This window comes from Mus caroli, chromosome 15, assembly GCF_900094665.2.
Source record: "Mus caroli chromosome 15, CAROLI_EIJ_v1.1, whole genome shotgun sequence".
NCBI lineage: Eukaryota > Metazoa > Chordata > Mammalia > Rodentia > Muridae > Mus > Mus caroli.
In genome coordinates, this window is record NC_034584.1 from 21259888 (window position 1) to 21275821 (window position 15934).

At 46.0% G+C, this 15934-nt stretch overlaps 1 protein-coding gene and 1 pseudogene across 1 annotated transcript in view; one reads left to right on the top strand and one right to left on the bottom strand.

Moving 5' to 3' along the window:
* Nucleotides 1-1369: 1369 nt before the first annotated feature.
* LOC110310872 lies at nucleotides 1370-2060 on the bottom strand (annotated as a pseudogene).
* A 2743-nt stretch (nucleotides 2061-4803) lies between these two features.
* The window catches only part of Retreg1 (reticulophagy regulator 1), a 130223-nt gene continuing 119092 nt past the window's right edge, over nucleotides 4804-15934 (top strand). The window contains exon 1 of the mRNA XM_021183635.2: nucleotides 4804-5127. Coding sequence (XP_021039294.1) covers nucleotides 4859-5127 — 269 coding nt within the window. The 5' untranslated portion in view covers nucleotides 4804-4858. The remainder of the gene's footprint in view (nucleotides 5128-15934) is intronic.

A 15934-nucleotide genomic window follows, 5' to 3' on the forward strand; every position in this document is an offset into this window, starting at 1 on the left:
GGCACCATCAAAGTTGGGCACATAAAAGTATGGCTTTTAGTGTTCAGTGAGGGCAGAAGGGTTGGGGGACCCAGCAAGACCCAGCTGTAGCTCGCATCTGCCCCTCTCCCTTCCAGGTGCTAACAAAAGTATTAAGAGCAGCGGATAAGGCATCAGGCACAAAGATTCTTCAAACCAGACACCTAGGAATTAAATAATAATTTTGACATTGGTGCAAAAGATGAAGCCCAAAGAAAGGACGGCTACCTTAGGCAGAAGATTCCAGTTTCTCAAGAATCATGAAGGAGTTAGTATCACAGAACAAATGATTGCTGACAGGAAGCTGGCCAGTTTTGTCACTGGACAAGGACATCTACAGAAGGAGCTAACCGAGGTGAAGCTCAGCCTGTGCTCTGTTTTCTAAGCTGCGTTCCCTGCTGTGGGGCTTCATTGGCTGAGAACTAGGCATGCCTTTCCTAATTTGCACAAAGTCACTGCACGCATGTGCAGTGGTCCCAAGAAAGCCTTTGTGTTGCTATGTGCATATGATTTGCAGATATGACCTCTTCTTAGACAGAGAAGAAAAATATGATCTCTCTTTGGTGAGAGGTAGTGATACTCAAACTGGTTACCCCAACAGGTGTCTGAGAGACCAGCCCTTCACAGGAGGTTGTTTGTCTGTGGTATCTCATCCCTTAGGAGAAACCTGGTCAAACAGATATTTCTGACTTAGATCGTCTTGTTTTTACAAGCACCAGAGACAATTAGCTGGACGCAGGAAGCAAATTACTTTAATGTTTCTGGCACTAGACCAGGAAATAGGGTCAGAAAAGGCTGCGAGGTGGGGTCGAAGCTCCTTTTCCACTGTTACTGCTACATGATGTTCTTATTGATCCGTGCTTAGAGTCAGCTATTAGGTCAGTGACTAAAAATGTCCAGAGAGTTAGGAATAAGGAGTAGAAAGCTAGGTAAGCTAAGGATAGAAATGATTGGAAAATGTTAATCCACAAAAGGTCTATCTACAGCAACGATGATCTATACAACACGTTCAACGGCTCCTTTTCTTGAGAACTGTGGAATCACTGCAAGAATCCAAAAGGGAAAGTGGAAAAACACACACAACACACACACAACACACACACACACACACACACACACACACACACGTTCGTGCGTGTGTGTGCAAGGTCTTGCTGGTGTGTTTCTGGCTCTCCTGTGACTCAACTTGATTCTGCCTAATGAGACTCTCTCTCTTCATGGGAAGTTACTTATTCCCTTTGTCTTCTGTAACAAAATTTCTACCTACTTTTAGAAGAGAAAAACAAGAGTCCCTCTGTGCTTAATGCTAGCCTTTTCAAGACCTGTTGGTTTCTGAATTGTTCCTTTTTTCTTATTTAGTTTTTATTCATAATTATAAACTTAACTTTGCAATCCAGCTAGACTTGAAGGGGAATGAGGAAAATATGGAACCCAAAGAACTTCAGTGAGAGCAGATTACAGGATATTGTGAATAGATGGGGTAGGGACGCTCTCCTGAGCTACAGAAGGAATGGTTTGATGGGTAAAACGCCCACAAGTCAAAAGAAATTAGAGTTGTCCACAGTCAGAAATGGTGATCTTCTTGCTGGTCTTGCCATTCCTGGACCCAAAACTCTCCATGGCTTCCACAATGTTCATGCCTTCTTTCACCTTCCCAAAGACCACATGCTTGCCTTCCAGCTATTCAGTCTTGGCAGTGCAGATAAAAGACTGGGAACCATTTGTATTGGTCCAGCATTTGCCATGGACAAGGTGCCAGGACCTGTGTGCTTCAGGATGAAGTTCTCATCCTCAAATTTCTCCCCGTAGATGGACCTGCTACCAGTGCCATTATGGTGTGTGAAGTCACCACCCTGGCACATGAATCCTGGAATAATTCTGTGAAAGGAGGAACCCTTATAGCCAAATCCTTTCTCTCCAGTGCCCAGAACTCGAAAGTTTTCTGCTGTCTTTGGAACTTTGTCTGCAAACAGCTCGAAGGAGATGCAGCCCAAGGGTTCGTGATCGGCCATGATGTCGAAGAACACGGTGGGGTTGACCATGGCTGCAGCAAGCATCAAAAAGCGACAGTGGTGTCTGCAAAACCTGAATTGTTCTTTTTTTTTAACCCATCCAGTAGCTACAATTTTTCCCTCTCTTTCATATTTGGGAGGGGGTAGCTTTCTGGCTTCTTTGTCCTTTTCTGATATATATTGTCTAATTATGTAGCTCATTAGTATTCATGACTCTATTCCCCCCCCCAAAATTGCCAAAATCAAACAAGAGTCTTAAATTAAAAAAAAAAACCCACAAGACTTGTTTTTAATTATTTGAGTCAGGGTCTCACTGTATAGCTTTGGCTAGATTAGAGCTTGCCATGTAGACCAGGTTGGACTTGAACTCACAGAAATCTGCCTGCATCTGTTTCTGCCTCTGCCTCCCAAGTGCTGAGATTAAAGCCATGCACCATATCCAAGTTGCTGCAAGCAGGGAACAAGACTTACTTTACAGCTTCCACCCAACATTAGTTTTCTGTGCTCAGGGCTGAATAAATTACGTGGGCATCACAAAGATAATTAGGCAGAGAGTAACTACTCAGTAATACCAATTTATGTGTCTCTACCAGTGTCTGCTTGCATTCCACAAGTTTTCAGTAATTATTAGAGGTCAGAAGTAAAGGAGGACATAGGGATAGAGGGATTAATCCAGTCTTTGTCTAAGCAGCCTTTTCTCTATAGTTATTGGGGGGGGGGGGAGAAGAAAAGCCTTCAGAAATCAGAGCTAAAAGAAAGAAAAAAAAGAAAAAAGAAAAAAACCATAAAAAAAGAGAAAAACAGAAATCAGAGCTATTCTGGAAAGATTCATCATTAAAGGGAGACAATGAAGATGGAAATCACCCATAGCAGCCAGAGGGTAGCTTTTTGGTGACTCCCTTGCCAGCAGCTTTTACTGCATCCACAGATCCAGACAACGATAATTAGAATTCAGGGGGAGGAGGAACTCGAAGAATCTTGTAAACTCGTTCCTGAAAGTTTATCAGTCCTGGGTTTGGACCACAGGGACACCAGTTCTACAATCCCACCGCCCTGCGTCCTCAGCTCATGTCCCTGTCAAGTACTAAACAAAGCCCAAATCACATCAAAAAGCATCTTTATCCACCCCAAGCTCCTCCACCAAGGCCAAGAAGGTCCCACCTTGGACAAAGTTCTTTGGGTGGGAAGGATGACTGAATTGTTCCCACACTGCCTTTTCCTTGCTTCCAGAACCTCTCTGCATGGAGCTGTCACCTGGATGGCAAGTTGTCATTGCAGAGTAACAATGTCCTTGAAGAAAAAACAATGACTGATCTATACCTGCAACTCACGTGACCTTTTCCCAAGCAGAACTCCCAACAGAGAGCGCTGTTCCCTCTGGCCACGCCCACCGCGAGTCTCTGAGCTTTAACAAGTCAGGAGCTACATCCCAAACCCTTCTTAAACCTGATTTTTGGATGCAGTTTAAAAGAGAAATCTCTTGGCACTGAGGATTTCCATCACAGCGTTTATCAATTGTAAGTGATACCTTTTGGACTGTGAGTCTCTTGCAGGTAGAAGTCACATCCACAGGACCCAGCAGTGTACCAGGCACACAGTGGGTGGTCAACCAACTTTTGTGTGAACCCTAGACTTGTGATTCCTTCAAATACAACATTCATTTAGATAACTGCCCACGTCTAGCCTGTAATGTGTAAATAAATGTTTACATACATAGACACAGAAGCCCTCTGGATTAGCATTTCGAACTTTAACCCAGGGGCGGTAGTCTCTCGTTGCTTTGAGAACGCACCAAATTCATCCCGTGAATGCAGGCTGGATACAGAGCATGCCCAGAGGATACCAGGTACCCCTGACTCTCATGATTGCAGGAGGGGATTTCATTCTAGAGAAACGAACAGAGACTGGACATGCACAGCAGTCCTTTAGTTTTTCCCACAACCAGGAGAACCACATGGGGAGCTCTGGTATTCTTCACCTCTAAGGCCGCCCTGTGACAGGCACAACGGATCTACTGAAACAAACACCTCTAAAGCTTGGCACACTAGCAGAGGCAGGCCACAGGCCACCCTCTGCCTTCTCTGCTTCCTGATCAGCGCACTGACATTCTGCAAAGAACAACTCACTTAACTGGAAGCGATTTTCACCAGCGTGTGCCCTGTGGTCTGGCGGGTCCTCACTCTTAAAATCAGAGGGCCTAACCGGTTCTTCCTTGACTCCAAATGTGCTTTTCTTCCTTTTCCAAGTCAGCGTTTCTATCTGACACAGTTAGGCAGGGTGTTCCTGCAAGGGACCTGGACAAGGGCTGAGTCCTAAGTGCTAAAATACATGGCCAGGAGCACCCGGCTATTTTCTTCAATACTAAAGGATGGACGACTGTCTGCTCTGGTTGGAGAAAGTGAGAATGCACCACCTACCCCTTTTAAAATCCAAAGCCCAGACTCCCCTTGGGGGCGAGTCCTCTACCTGGCCCCCTCAGCTGGAAGGGAAGAGGAAGTATTTTCGTTGGTCCCCGGCTCTCCAGGGACGCCGCCCAGCTAGCACCCACGGATCGGAGCCCAGGATGTGCAGCCAGACCCAGGGCGGCCCCGCCCCTACACGAACTTGACCGCACCCTCTTTCCCGGCGCGGCCAGGCCTGACGTCACAAGGCACCCAGCCGCCAGCACCCCGCGGTGCGCACCCTGCGCCCCGACCGGTCCCCCGTTGTCTCCGCTGCTCTCCCGACGCTCACCGCCAGGCGCGCGCGCGCGCGTGCCCGCCCACCCGCCCGCCTCCCTCCCTGTCCCTGTCCCCATCCCCGTCCCCGCCAGCAAAACACCGCTGAAGATGGCGAGCCCGGCGCCCGAGGAGCACGCCACACAAGGATGCCCGGCTACCGAGGAGCAGCCGCCGCGGCCTGGGGTTCCCGGGGAGGAGGCAGGGCCGGAGGGCGCGGGGCCGCAGGTGGAGGAGGCCGCCCGCAGGGTGGCCGCCGCCCTGACCTGGCTGCTCGGGGAACCCGTGCTGTGGCTGGGCTGGCGCGCCGACGAGCTCCTGAGCTGGAAGAGGCCGCTGCGCAGCCTGCTCGCCTTCCTGGGTGCCAACCTGCTGTTCTGGTGAGCGCTCGGGCTGGGTGGGGGCGCCCCAGAGGGCAGGTCACCTTGGGGCGCCCATGGCCGGATGTGGCCTGGCTGGGGGGGTTGCGGGGGCCGCTGCGGTGGAAGTGAAGCCTGGTCCCACTTGCTTGGTCACCTGTCTGAAACAGGTAGTCACCCACTTCAACTTTCCTCTAGACGCACTTCCCTGTGAGTGGCTGTCACCCTTGCTGCGGGTGTCCAGTCTCCAAGGGGAGGTGATGATGGTCAGCTGACCCACGTGAGCTCCTGTATCTAGGGATGGTCCAGAGCTCTTGAAAACTTCGGCCCTGGTATTGTTAACTCTCAGGTCTTGACCTGTACTTTCAAGTATGGGGGGTTCAGAGGCCCGAGGGCTTGAATTAATTTTTGCACCCGCGGAGGCATATCTGGGCCACCTTAGGTACACTCTATATGCTGCTGCCTTCGTGGGCCACCAGAGATGGGTAGTGAATGATTTGTTTTTCTTTCCCCTGGAGGGTAGGGTTTACTGTCTTAGATCCCAGATGAGAAAGCAGGAGGTAAACAAACAGGTGGATTAGGTACATCGCCCCGCCCCAAGATTGCACAGCTGTGGGGGTGGGGTGGAGGTGGGGGTGGGGTGGAGGTGAGAGGGTGGGGGGGGGCCTAGTAATTTCAGAGAAACTCCAGAGGGAATAGGGGAGGGATTTTCTTTGAGTAGCCCCCAATCAACAGGTTTGCCTCACCAGAAAGTGTTCTGCATAGGTAAGCATCAGGCAGCTTCTGGCTCCATCACGGAACCATGCGCCTTATCGTCTGGTACTAGTTCATCAAGGGTGAAGAAAAACCTTTGTTTGCTAAGTGTCTTCATAACAAACAGGGCCCTCGAAGTTCCGAATAAGCAGTTTCCCTAACAAGTACCCATTTACAGGACGTAGGTTTCTTAACCCCAAAGTTGGGAAATAAATAAATGCATAAAAAGAGACGTAGCCTGTTATTTTTTTTTTTTCTAGATTAATAACTTGAGCAACGTGAAGGATTTTCTTCAGCTCCCCGCTGGTCTTGGTTTACTCTGAAAACGAGCTGTGTCTTGTTGCTGTCTGTGGATGTTAATTAGCTTTGGGTCTCTCAGTCTTGCTGTTTCTGGAGTTTATCCCAGGTCTCTATCCTGTTGTAAAGTTACCGTAGCCTTTAAATGAAGAGGTTATATCATAGTGAGCTAGGCAGGATACCAAGTCTTAGGGCTGGGTTTCAATGATTTACTAATTAGCAGCCTGTTTTAGGTTTTAAAGTTTTATTTACTTAAAAACACCACAGTTCTGAAGCTTGAAGGTACAAAAATGTAAACACTTTGAAAATCTTCTCCCTTTGAAAATCTCTTTCCCACGCCCATCTCGGCTTCTCAGCTTCCTCCCAGAGGCCACAGGGGCTGCTAGCTCTCAGAGTTGGTTTTTTTTTTTTTGGATGGTGCCTGTTTCAGCAGACGTTCTGTGTGTGGTGTAGACTGTGGGCTGGCACACTAAGGATTCCTCGTTTAAGGGTGGGCGCCTTGCTGAGTACTCGTTGTGTTTTCAACGCATAGAATTCCTTTCCAAGAGTGTTGAACCTCCCCAAGGAGGCTCAGCTGTAGTTTGGAGCATGCACATTTTGAGTGTGATAGCTGAGTCTTGTAGTGTGTGTCATTTTGTACATATTATGAAACCGTTTAAAGGGTGAGTCCCACAAGAAAAACAGTTGGGTCAGAGGGCATGTGCCCTTGCATTTTCATGGCTGTCACTGTATTGTGGGTATGGCCGCCATACTGCTGTTGGGATTCTACCAGATTCTTTGCTCCCCGGCAGTGGGTGTGACAGCTTGCTCCTCTCTGCTTTTGCCAAGAAGCTTCTGAAAAGTGTTTTTCTCTTGTAAATCTAGTAAGGGGAAAGGGTACTCTGGGATGGTTTTAAATTTGCATTTGTCTAAGACTGAATGCTTTTCTTGTGTTCCAGGACACTGTGATTATCTTTTCTCTGCAGTGCCTATTTATCTATAACAACAACTCTGGTTGTTTCTTCCCTTTAGACGTGGATCTTCTTATTGACTTACTGGAGCTCTTTGTATATGACGGATTTTACATAATTAATGTAAAGAGTTGCAAACATTTTTCTTGTGATATGTGTGTGTGTGTGTGAGACAGAGATATTATGTTCTGTTCTACAGCTGTGTGTGTGCATGTAGTAGAGGTCAGAGGGCCTCTTTAATTGCTCTCGTTAGTTTTTTTCCAACAAGCTTTCTCACTAACCCTGGAGCTCATACACGTGGCTGGGTTGGTTGGTCACTGAGACTCGGGGATCTGCCTGTCTCTAGCCCTTCATGTTGGCTTTATAGACACACACTGCCATGCCTGGCTTGTATGTGGTGCTAAAGATCTGATTGCTGATGTGACAGGCACATTCCTGACTGAGCCACCTCTCTAGCCTCCCTATGACGTAGTCTTTCAGAACCATTGTTGGAATGATTTTTTTGTATAAATAATTAAAAAGTATATTTAGTATTCTCTCCTGCCTGTCTTAGTTATCACTCTGGTGGGAAGACAAACAGTGGCCACAGGTTGAACCTGGTTAGGATCTTACTTGTTTTCTTTTTCCTATTTGCAGTAGCTGAATTCCACGCATGCATTTCCTCTGACAGAGAACCATCCTGCTCTCAGAATCCTGAAGCAATTGCTGCTTTTGTGCTATAATCCATTGGACTTTAAGACTTTTTTAAATTGATGCATGACTGGTTTTGAGATCTTCCTTATTTGTTTCTCTGAACTTAAAATATGCTGCTTAAAGCCTAAAACTTAAAAAAAAAAAAAGGCAAGCTAGTTTATATCTTCTCAAATGAGCCTATCTTTGTTTTCATTCCTTCTTTCTCCCCAGCCCCAGCCCCCCATCAGTATTTTACTGTGTAGCCCTGTCTGTCCAGGAATTTGCTTTGTAGAACAGGCTGGTTTCCAACTCATAGAGATCCACCTGCCTTTGTCTCCTGAGTGCTGGGATTAAAGACATGAGCCACCATAAAAACAGGTTATTACTCTGTTACCCAACTGGTCTCAAAGTCAAGATCATCCTCCAGCCTCAACTGCCTAAGCACTGAGCCCAGGTGTGAGCCATCATTCCTTCCTGGTTAGAGATGACCTCAGTTGGTTCTTTAATTTTCTGGGTCCTGGGAATGCTAATGCTTTTGTTTTCTATGAAAAAAATATGAATAAATCAATATATTAAAAACATAATGGGCTGTAGAATTCGACCCTAACTCAAGAACAAATAAACAAACAAACAAAAAACCCTGATTTTAGCATAAGCAATGGGCGCTTCATTGATCATTGCTGCTGTTCCAGTGTTGTGGAAGTTAATTTTGTAAATATACAGCTTGCATAAATGTAATACCTGGTGCTAATAATGGCTTTCAGGATTTTGAATTTGACTCAGGAATTTTGACACGGAATACTTGGCCCATGATCTAGAACAGTAGTTCTGTGCATTGGAAAGCGGGGATTGAAACAGGTGCCAGCAGGTTGGATTATCTCTAGTATATATTCAGCAAATGTTTGGATGGACATTTTGAGGAAGGATAATTCACTTTGCGATGGTCTGGCTGGGACAGCGTCATTGTGGATGGGAGAGACTTAGGGTCTTCATGGATTGGGCCGAAACTGGGCCTTGATGAGCAGAAGTAGTTTTAGTAGATCTTGGGCTGGGAATATACCCAGTAAAGAAAGACATCTTTAAAGGCATACTCAGTATTTCATCTATAAGTTAGTCTGGTAGAGAAAAGCACCTAGGGAGTAAAATGCCAATGAGGTTGACAAGGTGCTGTGGGGATATATTTGGGGCAGTGCTTGCCAGAAATGCTATTTTTTTATGTTTGAACTTAATTTTTCTTTAAGGACTATTAAAAGATGTCCCATGAAATGTGCATAAATATTAAAATGGATAAATAAATCGGTGGTCACTTATTCCTACCATAGACAGTTCATTGCTGTGAAGAGACACGATGACCATGAGAACTCTTACAAAGATTTAATTGGGGCTGGCTTACAGTTTCAGAGGTTCAGTCCATTATCACTATGGTGGGAAGCATGGCAGCTTGAAGGGAGACATGATACTGCAAGAGAGTTCTACATCTTGATCTGAAGGCTTCCAGGAGGAGGCTCTCTTCTGCATTGGGCAGATCTTGAACACTAGGCACTCTCAAAGCCTGTTTACACAGTGACACACCTCCTCCAACAAGGCCACACCTCCTCCAACAAGGCCACACCTCCTCTAACAAGGCCACACCTCCTCCAACACGGCCATACCTCCTAATAGTGCCACTTTCAGCAGGCCAAGCTTTCAAACACACGAGTCTGTGGGGGGTAAAAGCTATTCAAACCACCACAGACAGCTGCACAGCAGTGAAGATAAACAATGGGTCATTGCAGATTAACTTTACAAATGTAGTTTGGGATAAAAGAAGCACAGAGTGACAGGCAAGGTGGCTGGGTCTTGCAGTGTTGCAGACTGACTTAATTTAAAGTTGAAAGATGTGTGTGGAAGTAAAGAAGACTGATTTTAATGACGCACACTCAGGAGATAAGACCGCAACCATAGTGTTCTTTAGTCAAACATGCATATATGTTCTTATATATGATATACATAAGAAAAATGCTAGCACGTGAAGAAGTGCCAAAAATAGATGTTTAGTCATTTCATGGTGAAGTAAGATTAAATGTTGGCTGCATAGAATTCCAGTCTTTAGAATCAAGGTTTCCACAATGGTAACAAACTGGCCCACAGTTCAGTAGTCCTGGGACTGACTATACCAGGCGTCAGAATACACGGTCTTACTCATTTAACGTACAAGGAACACATTTCCAATATTCCTTTCCTTAATTTTTAAAAATAACTAATATAACTTCATAATTTCAACGATTAAAAAAGCAAAAAGGGATAAGCATTTTAGAAATCTTCCCCGTGCCATGCACTGAGCCTTCTCATAAGGGCAGCTAGTGTTTTACAGTTTTAAACTCAGCTTGAAGTGAACCTGGTAAAACAGAAATGACAGTTTACTTTTTAAAAGATTAATGTTTTAATTTCTAATTGTGTGCGTGTGTGTGTGTGTGTAAGGCTTTTTTTTTTTTTTTTTTTTTTTTTTTTTTTGTGCATGTGACTACATGTGCCTGTGAAGGCCAGGTCACAGGATCCCGTGGAGCTAGAGTTACAGGAGATTGTGTGCCACCTTAGGTGTGTGCTGGGAACCCAACTTAGGTCCTTAGCAAGGGCTGTATTTTCAGCTGAATACTTTTTTTCCCCCCGAAACAGGGTTTCTCTGTATAGCTCTGGCTGTCCTGAAACTCACTCTGTAGACCAGGTTGGCCTTGAACTCAGAAATCCGCCTGCCTCTGCCTCCCGAGTGCTGGGATTAAAGGCGTGTGCCACCATGCCCAGCAGTTTTAAAGAATCAGTTTTTTTAATTTACACTAAAAAGAAGATATTGTATGAATATAAGAATATGTACATGTGTGTATCTCCGTATATGTGTGTTCATATATATGTGATCACAATGGCAATCAAGACTTAAAGAATTCTCTCACCTTGTGTCTTAGTTACTTCGCTTTTGCTGTGACAATTAACACCATGACTGTCTAAGTCAGGGTTTCTATTCCTGCACAAACATCATGACCAAGAAGCAAATTGGGGAGGAAAGGGTTTATTCAGCGACAATTCCATACTGCTGTTTATCACCAAGGAAGTCAAGACTGGAACTCAAGCAGGTCAGGAAGCAGGCGCTGATGCAGAGGCCATGGAGGGATGTTCTTTACTGGCTTGCTTCCCCTGGCTTGCTCAGCCTGTTCTCTTATAGAACCAAGATTACCAGCCCAGAGATGGCCCCTCCCACAAGGGGCCTTTCCCCCTTGATCACTAATTGAGAAAATGCCTTACAGTTGGATCTCATGGAGGCATTTCCCCAACTGAAGCTCCTTTTTTTGTGATAACTCCAGCCTGTGTCAAGTTGACACAAAACTAGCCAGTACAATGACCAAGGCAACTCATAAAAGAAAGCATTTAGTTTGGGGGCTCTCTGTTCCAGAGGGCTAGAATCCATGACCATCACGGTGGGGAGCGTGGCAGCAGGCAGGCAGGCAGGCTTGGTGCTGGAGCAGTAGCTGAGAGCTTATATCTGGTCAACAAGTAAACAAGGCAGAGAGAGCTTGGTGAAACTGACTTAGGCTCTGAAACCTCAAATCCCACTCCTAGGACCTCCTTCAACAAGGCCACACCTCTAGCAAGGCCACACCCCGACAAGGCCACACCTCCTAATTCTTCCTAAATAGTTCCATCAACTATGGCCCAGATATTTATATGAACCTAAGGGGCCCATTCTCATTCAAACCACCACAAGGCATTTAGGTCTGTTTCCTGTCAGTCCTCGTTCAGGATCTGATCTATTTTAATATGACATCAGTCTCCTTTCCTAAAGTCCATGTGACGATAGCATATGGCATGCTGTTTTTTGTGCCTGATGTTACTGAGTTTGCATCAAGTTTTAAACTTCATTCCTGCCGTGTGCATCAGTTATTTGGTGTTTTGTTTTTATTTGAGACAGAATATTTTTTGTGTGTAGCCCTGGCTGACCTGGGACTAGCTCTGTAGACCAGGCTGACCTCAGACTCGCAAAGATCCATCTACCTCGGCCTTCTGAGTGTGGAGATCGAAGGCATCTGGTGCATGGTTCATTTTTATTTATTTATTTACTTATTTATTATTATTATTTTTATTGCTGAGTGCTATGCTATTTTGGAGGAGTGTGTCACATATTGGCTTCACCACTTGCAAGGTGATATTCCTATGAAGAATTTTCATGCTTGCCCATTATTTTTTAGGACTATTAAAGTTATTGGAAAGCTCAGGAACAAGTCTGGGAAGGAAGTAGTAAGTGGTAATCTGGACTTTCTTATAGACTCATGCAGTGGCCTTGCATGAGGAAGGAGTGGAGCAAAATGCTCTTCTTTCAAGTCTCCTTCCCGGACATGATTCTGAAATATTATAACTATTAACACAGCCCCTCTTTTGAATCACGTGTCTCTGCATCTTAAAAAGTGGCTCCGATCAAGCTTTCAACTCACCATTGGTGACCAAGGCATCTAAAAGTCTATGTAGAGGAGTTGTTCTTCATGTCTCGCACTATGTGAAGGTATTTCCTTCTATCTGTGGAACCATTAAAATGCAGTCAATGGCTATTCTTGAGACGGCTACACAGGGACATAGCTCGCAGGGGACCTTGGGCCCTTGGACTTTTGAAGCACCTTGGGTACATTCTGGAATGCTGATGGGTCCCACTGAGTGTCCTTGGAGTGCCTTCTGTGGCGTTGGTTCAGAAAGTGGCACATTCCAACCTCCCACTTGGTGTCAAGCATGCCCTCCCCCCTGCTCTGATGGTTTCCTAGCTTGCAGCATGAGCATGCGCTAGCAGCAGCGTTTTCTCCTGGACAGCCATGCCGATACCCAGCCCTCCCCAAGCCTCCCTACCCAGCATCCCTAGAGGTGGGCTTCTCCAGCTCTCCAGGTTACTGGGTACACATTCAGGTTTGCGTAGCGTCGGGTTTGAGCACTTTCTGGAGTTGTGAGTCCTCTTCTCTATAAGATACCATTTCTATTGCTGGCTGACTCCAGCTAGTGCGCATCCTAACCTGGGGCTACTGGCTGCACCTTGGTGAGCCCCTTGGTGATATCTGCAGTCACCAGTGGCTGCACTGTAGCCACCAGCATCCCAGTCCCACCTATAGCAGCAGGAAAACGACGACTTTGGTGACCTGTCAAAGTTTGGCGATTATAATTATTATAAGATACTTTCATTTCTAGCACTTCATTTACATCTTATTAATATGCATATCATCCCCATCTTACACAAAAAGGGACTTAACTACCAAGAATGATTGCCTATGCACTGTTCAGTAGGAGAATTTGCCATGAGGGAAATTGGTCTACACTTGCCCTGCCCATTGCAGTGAGCAGCAGGTTCTCAGGGACACCTGAAATATGGATAGGAAAGCTGTTTTGCAACACCTTTGCATCGGACAACCCTTTCATAGGGGTCGCCTGAGATGATTGGAAAATACAGGTATTTACATTACTATTCATAATAGTAGCAAATTACAGTTGCAAAGTAGCAAGGAGATAATTTTATGGTTGGGGGTCACCACAACATGAGGAACTGAAATTAAAGGGTCCCAGTGTTAGGTAGGTTGAGAACCATTGGACTGGAGTGACTCAGTGCTTTTCTTATGTGTATGGTATATGCATGTGTGCTTCTCTCTCCCTCTCTCTCTCTCTCTCTCTCTCTCTGTGTGTGTGTGTGTATCATGCAGTCACCTGTAGTACAGTGGACCCTTATGTTGTATTACCCCTCTGGCTTATGTTGTGTTTTATTTTGATACTTCCACCCTACCTAAAAGTTTCACTACAAAATAACATTAGAGACAGTCACTCCAATGACACCTCTCTTTTATAAAAAGGGAAGGAGGGGCTGTGGGACAATGGACCATCCAAGAAACTTGGTAAGGTAGAGCAGGTCTGAGACCCCCAAACTCAGGTACACACCTGAGACGGTCGGAGCCTCCCTGCTCCCTACTGGATTCCTGGCTGGGAGCGTGTGCCACACTCTCCACATCTGTCACTGTAGGCCCAGACAGAGTTCTCCTTGCTAATGAGGTACTCAGAGGCCCTCAGGTTTAGCCAATAAGCTTTCCTTCCCAGATATTCCTCCCTGCAAAAGGGATTTAATCTCTGGTCCATCCTGAGAAGTTGGTACACATCCATTTTTCTATGATGAGCAGTCAATAAATGTTATGGACAAACGTGGACTGTGTCTTGTTGAGAACTGCTGTGGAGGAGCATGGAGAAGACCTTCGCCTACAGACTGGCAGCCTGAGTCTCCGGTAGAAGCCTTTGTGCTTCCAGACAACCACCACTGCTTTCACTACTGATGAGCTAAGCTGGAGTTCCCATTCCTCTGTCCCGGGCTAGTCACTGTCCTCAGCCTGTGGTCCTCCAATGGCCCTGGCCTTGTCATGGGTTCATCACCCTTGATCTTTCATTCCTGATTCCTCTGTGTGACACCCCAGCGGTGACTGAAGGTCTGGGAGTCAGGGAAGCCCATCTTTGGCCCCCCTCATCTCAGACTGAGTTTTCTCACCCCCTGAGCAGTGTCTCAGTGCTTCCCTATAGCCTAACTCTGATGGTGGCTGCCTGGGATAAGTACAGCCAAGTTCCCTTTGGTTCGTCTCCCCATGGCATGTCCCACACCCTCAATGGTGGGGCCAGAACATGGACCCACAGTCACCTGTGAGGTTATATGTGGACATCAGAAGTCAACACTGGGTGCCTTCCTCTGGTACTCTCTTAGTTCTTGAGACAGGGTGTCACACTGAACCAGGAGCTTGCCATTTTAGTTAGATTGGCTGCTGTTGAGTTCCTAGGAGCTGCTTTGCCTGTCCCTGTCCCCTAGAACTGGGGTGATGAGCAACCACCACTATGCCTGGCTTTTTCTGTGGGTGCTGGGGATTGAACTCGGGTCCTCGTGTTTGCATCACCAGCACTTTACCTATTGAGCCATCTCCTCGGGTCCTCGATAAATGAAGTTTTATTTATCTTTAGTTTAAATGTGAAGTGTCGCGTGTGGTTAATGGCCATCCTGTTGGATGCACAGTTCTTGACGATAAGTATAAGAATGAGTCATGAAGCATATCCGTTTCCATAAACTCAGCATCCATTGCTTAAAAGAACACTGCAAGAAAACTCAGATCATACTTTCCAATATTATGTAATTACAGTTAGTGATTCCAGGACAGAATAAAGACACTGCTGTTGGAAGGTCAATGGTTGTTTTTGCATCTGTTAGAATTATTTTTTTACCTTACTAATGCATTGAGTCAAAATTCCTTGTTTTCCAGGCAGTGGTGGCGCACACCTTTAATCCTAGCACTTGGGAGCCAGAGGCAGGTGGATTTCTGAGTTTGAGGCCAGCCTGGTCTACAGAGTGAGCTCCAGGACAACCAGGGCTACACAGAGAAACCCTGTCTCGAAAAAACAAAAAACAAAACAAAAACAAACAAAAAACAAAAAACAAAATTCCTTGTTCATCCTTTGTGCTGGCTTGAATAAGAAATGTTCCCCATAGTCTCAGACATTTGAAGAGTTGGTCCCAGTTGATGGTGCTGTTTGAGAGAGACTTAGAAGGTGTGACTTTGTAGGATAAGGCATGTCACACCTGGGGCTATTCCAGCTGTGCCCTCTCTGCTTCTGGTTTATGGTTCAAGATGTGAGCCCTCAGTTTCCCACTGCAGCCACGCCTCACTCCACTGTGAGAGACTCTAACCCTTGGCACATGTGCCCAAATAAATGCTTCCATAAGCTGCCTTGATTGTGGTGTTTTACCACAACAATAGAAAGAAAGAATTATATTTCTCTTTGACCTGGGTTACCAGAAGACACAGCTGAGCGTATGTTCAGTCTGATGCAGGGTCCAGGGATGGAGCACAAGTCCAAGGGCTACACTTGCCCCTGAGAGGGTTCCTTCTCCTGGGGAAGGCACTGCTGGTTCACCAAGTTGAACCAAACAGCCCATCCTGGTTCTGAGTTGCATGTCATAGTCTCCAGGACTTTATAGCTTAGGGCAAAGTGCAGATCTGTGTAGTCTGGCAATGCCAGTGCAGGCTTTGTGTAGTGTGTTTCATAGGTTTAAAAGAAGGAGTCCGATTTTACAAGTGAGGTTAATGCCAGGAGCTTTTACCATAGGTAAACCAGGAATGAAGAAGGCGTGA